At 41.9% G+C, this 16,009-nt stretch overlaps 1 protein-coding gene across 2 annotated transcripts in view; it reads left to right on the forward strand.

Moving 5' to 3' along the window:
• Window positions 1-613: 613 nt before the first annotated feature.
• neto1l (neuropilin (NRP) and tolloid (TLL)-like 1, like) overlaps window positions 614-16,009 on the forward strand; it is a 71,730-nt gene continuing 56,334 nt past the window's right edge. For both annotated transcript variants that reach the window (XM_030079388.1, XM_030079389.1), the window contains exons 1-4: window positions 614-641; window positions 1,530-1,586; window positions 1,691-1,825; window positions 2,334-2,582. In XM_030079388.1, coding sequence (XP_029935248.1) covers window positions 614-641; window positions 1,530-1,586; window positions 1,691-1,825; window positions 2,334-2,582 — 469 coding nt within the window. The remainder of the gene's footprint in view (window positions 642-1,529; window positions 1,587-1,690; window positions 1,826-2,333; window positions 2,583-16,009) is intronic.

A 16,009-nucleotide genomic window follows, 5' to 3' on the forward strand; every position in this document is an offset into this window, starting at 1 on the left:
TGAGAAACACAGAAAGGGGGCAAATGAGATCCAAACGAAAAGCAACCTAATTTTTTGTTTGACCGCCCTGTGATTCCAGGGATTTTTACACACTGCAAAAGAGTGAAGATAACACTGCAGAAATGTATGTTGCATGGTTTTACATGTTTCTCAAGGATCCCCTCTCCTGATACAGGGACTGAAGAGGAATAAACGAGGCTGTTCAAAATATTTCTAAAAAGAAGATAGCAAAGGTGGAGCGAAGAGAGAAGGGCTGATGACGGGACTATTAATCCTTTCAGTGCATCAAAAGCACCAAAGGGTATTAGAAACGTTTGGATGGAAATCGGGCGAGTGTTTAGACCTGTTTTTGGTTTTATATGAAACTGGTGACTAGTTGTTGTGACACCTCTGCAAGGAATTCCAACATTTCCATTCAAGATTTTACTAAGGAGTAAATTTGCTTTGTCATTTTTTTTTTTGTTTGTTACCCACCCGAAAGATTGCATGGTAGCCAGAAAGCGGTTTCCCGTTGTGCATTTCAGAAACTCTCATCTCAATCGTTTTCTCTTGAAGTATTCCTTAATCTAAATGGAATTAGCTGAGACTGAAGCCCTTTGTGAAAGGAACAGACATGGTACATGGGCACAGCTTCCTTCACGGTAAGACATCCAGAAGCATCAGCTGAGCGCTCTTGTTGCCTGCCAAATTTGAACATGCATTACCCTTATAGAAAAATAAGTATCCTGTAATGAGTTTAAAAGAACAACATGCAGATATCACATATAAGGTTTGATCTCTGTTGGAACAAGCCTGTGGAAGAATATGGGAGCAAAAAAAGTAAGATAAAGTGACAAGACAGTGAAGTTACATTTGAGTGCCACAGACACACTCTGAGCTCCTATAAAGGGAATAAAGGGATATTTCAGCCAATTTTACTGTGAAATACTCACATTGACTCACTAAAACCATTTGATAACCTTATGACAGCCCACCCAGAGGGGCTGTTATGGTTTAGGGTCCATCAGCTTATTCTGTAAATGGCTTAGTTAAGGCTTAGTAAAGGCTTAGTTAGGCTGATATGCAAAATAAAATGGCAGTAATTCAGCCAGATAATGCACTTAAATAAAGTTACAGCAGGCCTAGAGGTTATGGTAAAAATCCACTGAACTATGTGGAGTAGGCCATCTGGATTAGTAACAGGTTTCTGGGCCTTTACTAGCTGTTTTTAAGTCCACAGGAATTAATGAATGAAATTAATCATCTTCACTGGGGCACTGTTTTGGTTTCTTTAGGGTAACAGTCAGCAGGGATTTAGTATTTGATACACTGATGTACATGTCCAAGTCTTGTATTGTGTTCCCTGCTGACTCAACCCTCTCCATAGGTGAAATCAACAAATCATCAAAAACAGAGAGAGAGAGAGAGAGAGAGAGAGAGAGAGAGAGAGAGAGAGAGAGAGAGAGAGAGAGAGAGAGAGAGAGGAAGAATGTGCATTGCTGTATTGCATCAAAAATGTTCTGGTCTTTTTTTTTTTGTTGTTGTTGCAGTTGTTGCAAGTCTTCTCATACTTGGGTTGTCTGGGGCAACAAAGAAGGATACAGCAGGTACTCTAATCTCCACTAGCACCACAACCACATACATTTCCCTCCAAGATAGCCCCTCTTCCATGCTGAAATCCTTTGCTTTTCATTTTCCATATCTATTTCAGTGAAAAACAATTCTGGAGTCAAGCCTGCAGGCCAGTGTGGAACTTGGGTAAAAGAACCAGAAGGAGGGCTCTTTACTTCTCCCAATTACCCAAACAAATACCCCCCGGACACAGAGTGTGTTTACATCCTTGAAGGTAAATATTCTCTTTAAGCAAAGCAGCAGCTTAAAAAAACAAACAAACAAAAAAACAAACAAACAAAAAAAGTTTGGTGATGCTGCTATTCATTTGCAGCAAAGCATTCCTCAGGTTTGGAAAAAAACAAAAAACAGTATCTCATTGCTCAGAGCATGATGAGATTTTAGTTTATCTGTTATGCAATTAGACAGTGAGGGGCTATTTCGGCCTGTTAATGTTTCACACTGTGAGATGATATTTGATTAATCAGTGCAGAGGATCGGGTTATGCGTAACATGATTACCACAATGAAGACATGGAGGCTCAACTCTATGGAGAAGCTAGCACAGCAGTGGATATGGGATCAGTTTTCTAGTGAAACTTGCTAACAGCTGGGATCGGATTGGGCTGATGTGCTGAAAATGGAACTGACTGAATGTTCATCAGCGAATGCATGATTAATGTTTTACTCCATGCTTTGTGATAGGTGGTAATTGTTTTTCATCAGATATTTTGTGTCTTACAGCCCCCCCAAGGCAATGTATTGATCTACACTTTGAGGAGAACTATTCGATCGAGTCCTCTTGGGAATGTAAATTTGACAACATCGAGGTTCGGGATGGACCATTTGGCTTCTCCCCAATACTTGGACGGTATTGTGGTCAGCACAGCCCGCCTGATATCAGGAGTAGCGGAAGATATCTGTGGATAAAATTTGTTACCGACGGTGAACTGGAAGCAGTGGGGTTTTCAGCAAGTTACAACTTCACTGCAGGTACATTTTTGTCTCTTTGTTTTGCTATAGTACTATATTTCCGTGTTGCCTGAATCATTGCTTTGTTGCTAAGCTTTTCCATGCCATTATGTCTGCAGCAGCAAGGCTCTGAATGAATAGCAGTCTTTGAGGACGCTTGGTCTTGTGGAGGCCTCTTGCACTTTTATTGATTGTCTGCCCATGCACACTCACTGCAAAAACAGACAATATTTCCGTTCACAAGGCAGGTCTTATTGCCTATGACGCATTGGTGACCAGGGAGGCTGTTGTTTCTTCGCTGTAAATGTCTTGGAAAGGTGACAGATAAGTGACAATCAGGCTTCAGTACAGCAGTACAACTCCTCAGGTTACGTGGCTTGAAGAAAGTGAAGGAGCATGGCAAGCTAATCTGGATTGTTGAACACAATCCTGGCAATTATGGCGATGTGTAAAACCTTTGCTGTCTTAATTTGCCTCACCTCTGGTTGAGATCCTATTACTGAGGCAGTGTGAGAATTGACGACAAGGCGTCAGGGCAAAGCCATGATTTAATATTCTTTCGTCTACCCTTGACTGGGTTTAATAACACTGTCATCTGTTAGCGTGTTTGAGGCTTGAAAGGCACAGTGCCAGGAGACATGAAAGGTATGCCAACTTGTTTCCACATCCACTGCATATGAACCTTCATGGCCATTTTCTATTGGAGATTTAATAGTGTGTCATTGCTGATATGATGAACCATTATGTACCCAGCTTTTCGTCCAAAACACAGTGACAGGCCACTGACAGCAAAACTGAAGTGGAAATATGGGGACCATGGTTTACCTCCTAAAGCCTTGTTATGGTGTTGTTATGGTGAAGAGGACAAGTTCTTCAAACATAAAAGAGAAATTATAGATAAGAAATTCACTCTTTAGCTGAAATCTAGAGAGGAATAAATAGATTATCACCCATATCTAGTCAGCAGGTGTGGAAAGAGTATCAACTCAAGTAGAGGAACAGTTACTTTCCTTGCTGAGACTTTATTTAAGTTATTCCCAGAATAAGACTCTGCTCAAGTAAAAGTAAGAAGAAGCTCATTAACATATAATCAGAGTACAAGTTACTGTGTTAATTAAAATAAACAAATGCACAAAAATCACATATGGCATGATTGAATGACACAGAGTTAACATTTGGCTCTTTAAATTGTCTTTTGAATGAACATAAATATTCTAAGGTTAGGATATGGTGGTAATAGTGACTTGATGTCAGGCAAGCCACATCAAATAAGGCCCCCTGTTGGCTAGTTCCTGCATTCAAAAAGTACTCAAAATATGTACTTGAGTACCAAAAGTAAAAGTAAAATTACATAATTTGAAATATTAAAATAAACAACAAAGCAGGTAATGGTTGCCTGCATTTAAACAGACAGGTTACCTTTTACATGCCTAAGCACTGCCTTAAATACTAGAGGGGCACCATGACATGTAGTGATCTGTTTTAAAATACTAACTACTACACTACACTGTAACATTTGATTTTTCTAAGCTCAGCACTCACCCCCATTTGCTTCTGCTCTTGAATGCACAGAGTTCAGGAGGCACAGTATCATTTTGATAAGGGTCTTTGATGATCAAAATAAATTAATAAAACAAAACTCAAACAACTCTTTTCAATGTGAGCAGAGATGTTGATCTGTGGTCACTGTGACAGCTGCCTCGGTGTCTTCAGCCATTTTTTATCCATACAATCTGTTAATCATCATGCACCTGCTGTGCTACTGGCTGCCCACTGAGCTCAGCCTTGCGCTGCTCATTGATCTTGATCTGGGTTCAAAAGGGCACCGCCCACATACAGGCCAATGATATTGTTCTTTAGTAATTGTTCAGCCCTGTGAACCAGGCACCACAAGCCAGGGATAGGACAAAAGGTGAAATTCAGTCACCAAGCAAATGAGGACAGTGTTCACCAAGGGAGAAGCAGCCCATCTAGCTGAAGAGGATGATGCGGGTTGCACAATGAAAGTGACATTACGTTCCTAAACATTTTTGGAGGACAAATTGAATAGCAGTGTCAAAATTTCCCAAGTTGTATGATCCCTCTTGAGGGCTCAGTCAGAGACACTTGGGCAAAGGGATTAACCATTTACTGAAAATGGTAATACAGTTATATTTAGCAGACAAACTCTGCTTTGATGGAGTTTCGGGATTGTTTGCAGCATGAGGAATCTGCTGAAACAATAATCCCCCAGTATAGTAAATTTAGATTTAGGTTTAGATTTCCCTTTATTGATCCCTCAAAGGGGAAATTCAAACTCAGTAGCACAAGCAGCAAGTTAACATCAAAGCCAGAAATACAATAAAACGTTAGGAAAAGGAAATAAAGTAGGAATAAGAGTAGTACACAATAGATCTATATACATGTGTGCGTAAATCATAATCCCTGCATAGCAATAGGCATAGCTGAAGTTATGGCTAGCCATCATGATCCAGCTTGGTTAAATTAGCAGGAGGATGTTGTTGTGGTGGAGGGGGTTGCAACACTGGCATGGCATGAAATCAGCAGTGTATGGGCAAAAACTGTGAGCTTATAACAGCCGCTTTGATGACTTGTATGAATGTGATGATAAGTAATCAGCTGGTTCAGTCAGATGATTGTCAGTGAGCCACCGAGGCTGTCAGTTGACTGTGTGAAGCAGCTGTTAGCTGATCAGCTGTGATGCTGGCAGACCTCAGTGCTCTGCCTCAACTAACGCCATGCTTCATACACTGATAGGAGAAACGCTGGAAGGAGGCAGATATTGTTGGTGGCCCTGGTGGATCCACATCGGCTACATACGCTGCAGTAGTTTTTCCTCAGCGGATTTGTTTTGACTTAAACTCATTTCTCCAACGCCGTATCCTAGTAATTTACACAGCAATCTAAACTCCTGAAATATATTTGGGTCAGACAAACTTGATTAAGCCCCACTTGCTACCACAGATCAACATGCCCAGATGTGACAAATTTCAGGGGGCGGCTGTATCTCTACACAAACTCATTGCTTTTTGTGTGGCTCAGCGGTGAATCTGTCCTCCTCCAACTGCACCACTTAACTGCCCTGTCACTTTTAATTATTGTTTTCTCTCTATGAATGCACCAACAGTGTCACTGCAACTGTTTGTATTCACAATGCCTAGCGTTCTAAAAATACAACTTCAAAATTCATCGTCAATAAGTGTGATGAAAAAAAAAAAAAAAGATAAACCTGAAAATGGCTCTCCTCAATAGCCTCAATAACATTACTGCATTGTAGCTATGTAGCTATTCAACTAGCAAGCAAGGCCAGATATCAACCAGGCAAATACAAACCAGTAATACTGCAGCTGGATATATGGCTTTGCAGCTCATTTTGGGTAAGCAATAATTGATGAACATGAGCAATTAATATTACAATCAGTTAATTTAACATTACATCCCCACGCTTGGTTGGCCAGTTTCTGATGTTGTCATTTATCTCTAATGGAGGCAATTTAAAAAGGGTAGCACATAATACTGTATTTGAGACTTACTTATGTATAAGTAAAATGATTGACTTCAAAAACGAATAAGCACTCAATTAGAGTAATGAGTAAATGTAATCTGTTGCTTCCACTCTTGCTTGTCAGTAACATACTGTGCAACCACATTTTCATATAATGCACTAATGAAATATTGTTTCTCTAGTCAAAGAAACTGCTCACTCCTCTTGGGAGTCTCATTGAAAATTTACTGAGAGGAGAGAAAAAAGCCCTGCCTCCCGACTTGATAAGAAATATCTGTGGCATATGATTTACATAATTAAAGGAGATAAAAGTCCTGAATTCACTCGACTTGATGCTCCGAAATCTGGCTATGTGAAAGTGGCTCGCATCTGCAGCTGCTCTGCTAACCATGCTAATTCAAACAGCCTTGCGATGATGAATGAGAAGTGAGAGGGGAAAAAAAAGCGAAGAGGCAACAAAGGTGACATGAATCAGTTCATCCTACTCTATTTCCTCAGTCATTTTAGGATTGGAGAGATAACACTCTTTATGAGAGCTACCTCCCTTTCAGATTCTGCCCGTGTCCTTTCAAAGCCTCATGGTCATGATGACTAATGCCAGCTAGTACAGCAGCCTGTGAATGGAGGAGCACTGAATGGAATCTCACTTTATTTGGTGTCATATCATTTTTAGAGGTGCTCTAAAACAAGCACAAAAATCTGTAGGTGTACTCGTTAAATTTGTGTCTATCAGCACAAGAAATTCACTGAAAACAGACTGCAGTGAACTTGCTTGCCCTATTGATTCAATGGACAGTTTATCAGGCACACAAAATACACCCTGATGCCCTCTACGAGGTTTAGTGCTGTGCCATTTAGTGTGCCGTCAACATTATGTTAAAGGGACATCATGTTAAAGGGACAGACCCAAAATTCAAAAAAATGTTGTTTTCAGTCTTTGGGATTTGGTGAGGCCTCCAGTGTGCCACAATCTCCCTCGTCTCCTGCCACCCCGACACAGTTGGACCGGATGGGTTTTCTTTTGTGCAGCTCAATCTGTCAAAAATTTACCTGTGAAAAACTCAACAGCCGCAGCTCTTTCCAAAAACAATGACACAGATACCCGACGTAACCCACAGCTCTTGGGAGTGAGGAGTTTCGCTGGGAACTATTTCCTGCCGATGAACACTGGCAAACAGTATCTATTCGCCCCTAATTCATACTCCTTGGGGGCGGAAAGAGTTGCTGCTGTTAAGTTTTTCGCAGGTAAATTTTTGACAGTTTGAGATTCACAAAAGAATACCGACCCAAACCCAATGTATTGGGGCTCTGGGAGACAGGAAAGTTTGGAAAGCTTGCTGTTTTTTTTGTTTGTTTTTTGTTTTTTGTTTTTTGTATTTTGCGTGAACTCTTCAGTGTATACCCCACTTTAATTAGAAAAACATCTCCAAACTGGATCATTTTCTTGAACCTCAAATGTAACGCCCAATCTGGAACTAATAATGTAGGGGTTAAGTAGCTGTTAAGTAGTCAGTGGCATGACAGTTTATTTTTGGGATAGTAGCAGTCCATTTTTGGCTATAAGATTTTAGGAACGCATGGTCTTGAGACTTCACTATCATTAAGCATAATGTGGCTTCAGCAATACCAGACACCTTTGGAGCCAGAACATGAACATGCTACCTATAGCTTGTAGCACCAGTGTCATCTGTTTCCCTACATTCTCAGCATTTCTAGAGGACAGGGACAAAGCAAAAAGCTACAATGCAACATGCAGCCTTGTAGGAATAATGGATGATATGAACTAGCAACTGGAATGCAGCATGTGTGCTAGGGCTGAGTAGAGGAACGCCCTTGTGTCTGCGTGTGTGCACATGTGCAGGCTGTGTTTTTGTGTGTGTGTGAGGGCTGGGATGAGATGCTGTGGGGGGAATGAGCGGCAGTCTATGATACATCGGTCTTGTGGTTGTCCTGTAGGGCTCTTTGGCCTTGGGGCCCTCTGCACTGGCAGATTAAGTGGTGTTCCCGCACAGCAAACCCATACCAGGGCAAATAAAAGCTGCAAGTTCTCCCCCTCTTGTTCCTTGCACTCTGAACGTAGAGCGTTTGAAGAGCCAAGGCCCAGTGGTGAGGCAGATGCTGCTCTGTGGAGACTCAGGGACTTTGTGTGTGAATTTTCTTGATCCAAGGACTAGTGAGTAGTGTTCTTCACTGAAATACTATAGTGAAGAGGGAAAAAAGTGCTCATGTGACCACTCTAGCTTTTCAGCTGCTTCTCTACTATGGATGCAAAGGAAATGCTATGAAATATGAGGCTATATTAGCAATCACAGAGGGATGTTGCTTGATAAAAAATAATAATAATTGTAAAATAAAAAAAATTTTGCTTGTGATTCTTAACCTTTTGAATTTGTGTCTATAATGTAACTAATTGTGAAGCATAGACTGTAGAAAATGCTTGATAAAATTCCTCATTGCTGTTTCATACATGACTCAGGCCTACAGTATGCTGCTTAAGATTTAATATCCCAGTATAATTCCTGATATTTAACCAGTGAGACCTAATGGATCTCCTTGTTTCTCTCAAGGAGTGAAGCAATTTAACAGAAACGGATCAGCTCTTAAATCAGTGGTCAGCACCCCCATGCCATTTTGTGCCATGCAGCCTCATATCTGTTACCTGCAGTGGCACTGTAATGTTTTCTAGTATTAAGCATTCAGGCCTTGACTAATGAAACCATAATCTAGATGAGACTTTGATTGATCTAAGTCACTTATAGCCCTACCAAGCTGTAACCAGACCGAGAATCATTTTCGAATGAAATGAGTCTAATGGCATTTGAGATTGTAGCTGGAATAGGATATATGGGCCTATCATAAAGGAGGCAGGTCCATGAGATTGAACTTAGATGGGTTCAAACTGCAAAATTGAAAATTGAACCGAATGAATCGACTCTTAGCTCTTGGTAGGAGGTGACAAAGTCAGTTCCCACTGCTGGGGTTGGACTATAAGTTCAGTTTCTTCTCTGTTTCGCGTCTGTTTCCAAAGTCATTTACCAGCGACATCGCCTGACATTTAAATAGTAGAGTCGCTTTTTGTTCAATTGCATCCTCTAATCTCTTAGAGTTAACTTTCTGAAGGCACAGGCATTCACCAGCTTGGCAGAGTGAGGGGGATAATCACTGATGATTATTACCATTTATTTGGAGAGAGAAGTGAACACTCAAATGGAGGAATATTATGAGAGCAAAGAGCCAATAGAATCTGGCTAAACAACAGGCTGAGGTACAATAATGGGCGAGAAGAGACTGAGAGGTACAAGGGGGTGCTCTTACTTTGGAGATGTGGTTATATGAAGTGTGGGAGAAGAGAAAGGAATAAGAAACAATACACTGGCATTTACTAGTGAACTGTGAAGTCTGTGAAGTCTGCTTCATATGAGAGTACAGCTGTTTGACATTTCATTTCAGCCAAGTGTTATTCAAGGATTTGAGTGACTCTCAGCATGTCACTAGTGCTTCATTCTGCACCATGGTACTTACTTGTCAGTGCACTCGGTGTATTTTATTATGACAAGCCAAAAGAAACAAAGGGTAAGATAGAGGATGATGGCGAAGAACAGTCACTCTGGTACATGTGGCTCTCCGGTGATTCATCTGGTTGTTTTATTGTGATGCATCTCGGCTCACATCCAGTCCTCAAACAATAAAAAAAATCTTGTCAATCTTTTTTCCCTTCAGTGGTGGAGCACCTGAATCACTGGGACTTAAATTTCATTTTCCACAGCCTGGCAACATTTGGGATTCAGATTCACAGAGGAGCAGGAAGAAAGGTGAACAAAATTCATGAGTGGAAATAGGGAAGGAACCCCCCTCCCCGTAGTGCATCTTCAGATCATCTCCTCTGATTTCAGTGAAGGACACGCTCACCCTAATGAGCTGCATGCATACAGTCACTCCTCATAAATCACAAATACATCAGAAATGATCACCCTCCTAATGTTTTGCTCTAATGCTTATTCTCATTAGCGCTCCCTACTGTGCCAGCCTCCTTCCCAGGGAGCCTGCTCCCTGATGGTGAAATGCTGTTTACTTTTATGGGTATCTCTTCTGTGTGCTGGGAAAATGTGTAGGTGTGTATTACTCAGACCTAAGGAATGCTGCTTGTGTTTAATGCAATTTCCCCAAAGTAATACTATCAGTCAAATGACTTTGGCAAAGGGAAAATAACAGAGACCTTGTTTTTGTTTGTTTTTCAGATGACTTATTTCAATATGAAAATGCTGATAGCAGTCTAGACAGATAAATAAACCTGTGTTTGGAAAACAAGCCTTCCCTTATGGGTTTCTAAGAAATTGGTCCTGTGGACTCACTACCCTCATCTGTGCTTGTGTTTAGTGCTAGCTGCCAGCACCAATCCCATTTCAAAGAATCCTCTGTGCTTGTATCTGGTGAAGAAGAATGACACTTGCTACGTTTGGGCTCGGCTGAAAACACTCCCTCCTCTTTACTGCCTGTGTTTTAGTCAGATGAGATGGATGGAGAGAGTTAGCATTGCAGGCACACCTCTTGCAGCTGTGGAAGAGGTCGGTCGCACTCCTCGCTCATCTCTCACTCTCTTTCCCTCTCATTTTCCTTCTAACTCTGCCTCTTCTTCTCTCTCGTTACTTCTCTCCGTGCCCTCTCTCTGATGCCAGGTTCATGCTCGCTGTATCTTGACTTTTTCTTGCCTCTTTTGAATGCAGATGTGCCATTTGTGCACACTGGCATTTATATTCCTCACACTTTCATGATGACCATGCACTTGAAAACTCGTGCTTCAGGGTGGTGCTGCTGCAGGACTCCAATTCATTATTACTCTGTTGCCAGCCATGATGTGTGAGATTTCAGGTGCTGCATGACTGTTTGCCTCCAAAGTGCGGCCAGTATGTCCAGTTACAGTTGCAGTTGCGCCATTTTGGCCGTGTGCACTCAACTGTTTTAATTTCCACATTAAAGTGCCACTGTATACCTTTCTAACTATCAGTTTGATTTAACTCTATTTTCATAAGATCCCTTTCAGCCTCTTGTCCACTGTATAATGACACAGGCAATCCAAAATGGAGAAAACAAAACATCCATAGATGTATTAACAACCATCCATAGATGTATTAACAAAGGAGCCTCAATCTGAGGCTTTACCTCTGAACAGAGCAAAAAGCCTGGAAGAAGGTTTGCAACTATTGTGGAAAGAGGAGATGAAGCTAATAAGACTTATCCATCATCCTCTCATTGGTCTCTTGAGTGGCCATTGAACTTAAACAAGAAAGCCTAACATGTTAATTGTCCCAATCATTTGCACAAATCTCTTCAAAAGTGTTAGTGAATATTGCCTCTGACAGCTCCATATTTCGCCGACCGCTTGTTTTTTGCCATCACTCTTTCCTGGTATTGCACAGGGCAGGCAGAAGCAGAAATGGAAACCCCAAATTGCTCTCTATCTGGTAAAAACAGAAGTCCAAGGGAATAGGGGAGCTTCGTCAAGGCTAATAGATACATGACGAAAGACATTTACTCCGCCAGCAAGCCACTGGTTACGCTTGACCAGGTCAGTTTCTGCTGCTTACAAAATCCTAAACCCTGAGTCTACTGAAACAGGCATGGGTGTAATTTACTGCTTAAACAACCAACAGGTGAGATTTAGCTTTATTATCATTTTAAAAAAATCTCACAGCCTTGTGTTGAGCATGAGCCAGGCCTTATTCTCGTTCTCTTACTCCACCTGTACTCCCTCCCATATCACCTTTTACTCCCACTTGCTCAGGACAGGCGGCCCCATGTGCAGCACAGAGTGCTCACCAGCTTATCAGGAGCTGAGCCCTCACTCAGGGGATGGCCAATCGGGTTTATCACCCAGTGGAACTTGACTCACCATCCACCAGGAAGGCTGTTATTTACCACCTTTGGCTGTTTCTCCCTCCCCGAGCCAATTACCCTGCAGATCAGTCAGCGGCTCAGTCCGCCTCCTGTCTCCATCCTCTGTGGCAGTTTGTTAGCCAGGCCTGCTGTTCAGCTACAGATGTTATGGGGGTCAGGGCACCTCTCTGTTGTGGCTGAAACTCAGCAGTAATGTAAACCATGCTGTGTGTATAGGTGTTTTTGTGGGCTGGCATAGGGTTGGGACTAGTGTGTGTGTATGTATCAGTGTGTGTATTTGTCAATGCCTGTATACACTGAATGTGATGGAACATGTGTATTTATGTGTGTACTGGCCCACCTCCCCACTGTATTACCTTTTAGCAACAGAATCTTGGCCACTTTCCTATTCAAATGCCTCTGTCCTTCCCATGCTAGATACACAATGGGACGATCCATTGTGTTTTCCCACAGTGTTTGCTCCACCATTCACATGATGCATATGGTCTTCGCACTCAGAATTGCATTGGAAATTAGCTGGATTGTTGTTAGTGTGTTTTTCTCCACTCCCCTCCTCTGTAGGCATAACAGCTTGCCTGGGGCTCTTTGTTTCATTAGCCTATCACCACGGTGGATACTCGGCTGTCATGCTGAGAGCCTGACTCTCTCCATTATGCTGTATTAGGCAGCAGTGAGATTCACCTGCGTGTTTTATCTCTGCACACATTAAGGCCTCGCGCCGTAGAATGTGTCAAAGAGAATTATTCTTTTAACAGCTGATTGAAAAGGTCTGCTCATTTTTTTGGGGAGGGTGAATGAGTTTTGTTTGCTCGTTGCCTCTGATTTTACATCTGATTTCAAAGCCGGTATATCACAGAACAGATTGCTTTCCATGCTTGACGAGTTTTGCTTTTGTTTTCATCTCGTCGTCAGCGGGATGCTTCCATAGGGAGCTGGTATATTAACATACTGGGTTTAAAAAGTCTAATTATTGTCTCAAAAGGAGTAGGGTATGAATGATGAATGCTGAGTGTTTTTTTCATTTTGTACTTTCTACCGTCCCAATTTCTTTTAATATTCACTCTGGCAGTGAATCGGACTCTGCATCCCCAATTTACCCTCGAAGAGCAAATCTCCAATTGTAAGGGAACCTAAATCACATTTGACATCAGGGTAATCTAACAGGTAATGGCAAGCTTTTCCTCCTTTGTCAGGAGAATGATGTCAACAGTAATGAAGGAAAGCAAGACCATGATGGGATGATGAAATGGGGAATGGTGTGATCCATACAGTGGCCACATTTCATAACAAGACAATAGTCATGGATTCAAGTGCTTTCCCCTCAAAGGAAATGACAGTAAAATGAGTTGATGGGACATTTCATGAAATGAAAGTGCAGCATCAGGTCATATACAGGCCCTGCCATTTGAAGTGTTCTTGGGAATGCGCTGTTAATGCATATCATTAGCATTTAATAGGCACTTGGAAAACCCATGACAATTGTTTTATGGTGTACAGCTGACTGTGATTCTCCAGCTTACCGCGGTCCATCATATTTCGCGAATTTCGAGTGTTCCCCAGATGCAACCAAGACAAGATCTATAACACAGCAATGTTGGACGGAGTGATCATGGGCCAAAAAACAGTATAGAATGGAATAATGTAGAACATCAATTTAGATAGTACAGAACGGAACAGAGCAGCTCCTCTGGAAATAATTGTGTGTGCCTATACTGGGTTCAGGAAAGTGTAGTGGTGATTCCTGGTCTTGAGATGGGGTTGAGTAAGTGTCCACTTCTCTTTGCCTTTTTGCAGCTCATTCATAACCATGATGGCAGAATTCCCAGGCAGGTTAAGCCCCTGCTCAATTTTACCCCAGAAGGCCTGCTTGATCCTCACACCTCCCCCTGCTTTCCCCCTGTCTGCGTGAGGGATAGCTATTACACCCAGAGGATCCATTATGTGAGCTTGCAGGCTGCTAAACAGCTCTAGCGGTAGAGGCTGGGTTATGTTTGAATGCTTACTGTTTGCTGTCCTAAAGCTGTGTGTGTGACATTTGGTTTCCTGGAGGTGCGATACAGTCAGAGTAATGTTCGGTGCTGTTGTTTCATTTCATTCCATTTGATTGAGGGAGTCAAGCTTCTACTTTGCTGTTGGTTCTTAAAACCCTCAGTCATGATGGCTGTCAGGACAATGGTGTAACATATATAAACAAGTTTTTCAGTGAAGCGTTATTAAATTGGCTTACATCAGCTTTTTCCTCACACATCCCTTCTTCCTTTCAACGTTCTCAAACATCAAATTGCTTGTCCCTCTGTGATTATTGAGGTGCAGAGGTGTGCAAGAGCACATTTTCATTTCCTCCACGGCCCAATGACTGTACAGCAAATGGGTCCAGCAAGTCAATTAAGACCATCTTCTTCTATCGGGCATCTGAACTCTTTCTGGCAGATTGCCGAGAGCAAGGACCTGGAAAAGTCAGGAAGTCGATCATGTGTGTTCATCTCTGTTTTTCTCTCAAACAAACACTAAACAGCCTGCTGAACAGCATGGCCTTGCTGGCATTTCATTTTCCATTTGGCAAGCTCGATTAATCACAGCGCTCCTATACAATGCGCAGCACATCACCACCCGCCGCTGCTAGCTCTCATTATTCCCCTACCCAGGAAAATGTACAGCTGGGGAAAACTGAGAGAGGCAGAGAGAGAGAGGCAGAGAGAGCAGGAGGGAATCTGTAGCTGTGGTACTACATGTTTGTGTATGAGCGATAAAAATAAATAAGAGTAACCACCTGCTTGGTAAGGGGTGTATGAGAAAAAGAGTGAAAGAGGCAGAGAGTAAGCTCGGGTTAGATGTGAATAGGCTATGGCTGTGCTGTTTGGGAGACTGATAAAAGTTTGGGGTTGCTCCATGTTCCCTCAAGGCTCTGCCTCTATCTGAATATTCATTAAGCTGACACTGGCTTTCCTCACCACCGTTTGTAAAAGGATGCCAATTGGCTTTTACCTTGTGGCATCTAATAAGCATCTATTCCTCTGCACAAAATGCATACAAATAATTCCACCTACACTGCACACACATACTACACACTCACACACTCAATTCTTTTAATTATTTTAGAATTAATAGAATTAATTTTCTCTGTCTGTAAAGATCGCTGTGCATGCAGAACACATTGCTAGATACTTTTTTTTTTTTTTTTCGGTGACAACTCCTCGGCTTCACATCCTCAGGATTGAAGTTGAGACCTCCTACTTATTATCTGTTGTGCATCTCCTTGTTTTTGTTTAATATACAATGTACAAGAAATATGTCATCTGTGGCTAAGAATTATGATTTGTACATGTGTTAATTTGCTTATGATATTCAGGCTGTGAAGTACATTGCTTTGAATAATATGTCTTTGCCGATAACACTGAGCTGAGGCTCTTTGCTTCCTGGAAAATTCACACTCTGCAGAGACAATATCCTGCAACAATCATGCATGCTGAGCCGCCCAGAAGAGAGAGTGTCCATGTTACCAAGGTTACACAAGAGAGGTAATGGCTGAATTAGAGATCAGTGTTAGGGAAAGTGTTGAGGTTTCATCCGTGCTCTCTAGTGTGCACGTGCATGGAGTCACTACCCTCTGATTTGTGTCCCAGTGTGTCGAGAGGGTATTTCTCATCTAAGACTTGAGTCAAGCTGGATTTTAGCTTGCAGAAACTACTCAAATCTGTATGCTACTTGTAATCCCTACACACACACACACACACACACACACACACACACACACATACACAGACATACACAGTAGACCTCCACTGAGCTGTGGAGGGCTACATCTGAACCTTCAGTACTCAGATCAAAAAATCCTTTTCATTTTGTACTCTAGTTTGTTTGTGAGGATAAGGGTGGGTCTGTATTTGTATTCTGAGTACCATGTTATACACCGTGTTCATGACGATGGCAGTAAAAAAGGTGCTTGTGTATATGGAGGAATCAGAAGCCAGTGGTAAAATAATGTGGAGTTGATTTCATTACCTACACTGCAGAGAACAATATCTCATTCAGGGCATCAATCTCCCGC

The sequence above is a fragment of the Myripristis murdjan genome, chromosome 20 (genome assembly GCF_902150065.1).
Source record: "Myripristis murdjan chromosome 20, fMyrMur1.1, whole genome shotgun sequence".
Classification (NCBI taxonomy): domain Eukaryota; kingdom Metazoa; phylum Chordata; class Actinopteri; order Holocentriformes; family Holocentridae; genus Myripristis; species Myripristis murdjan.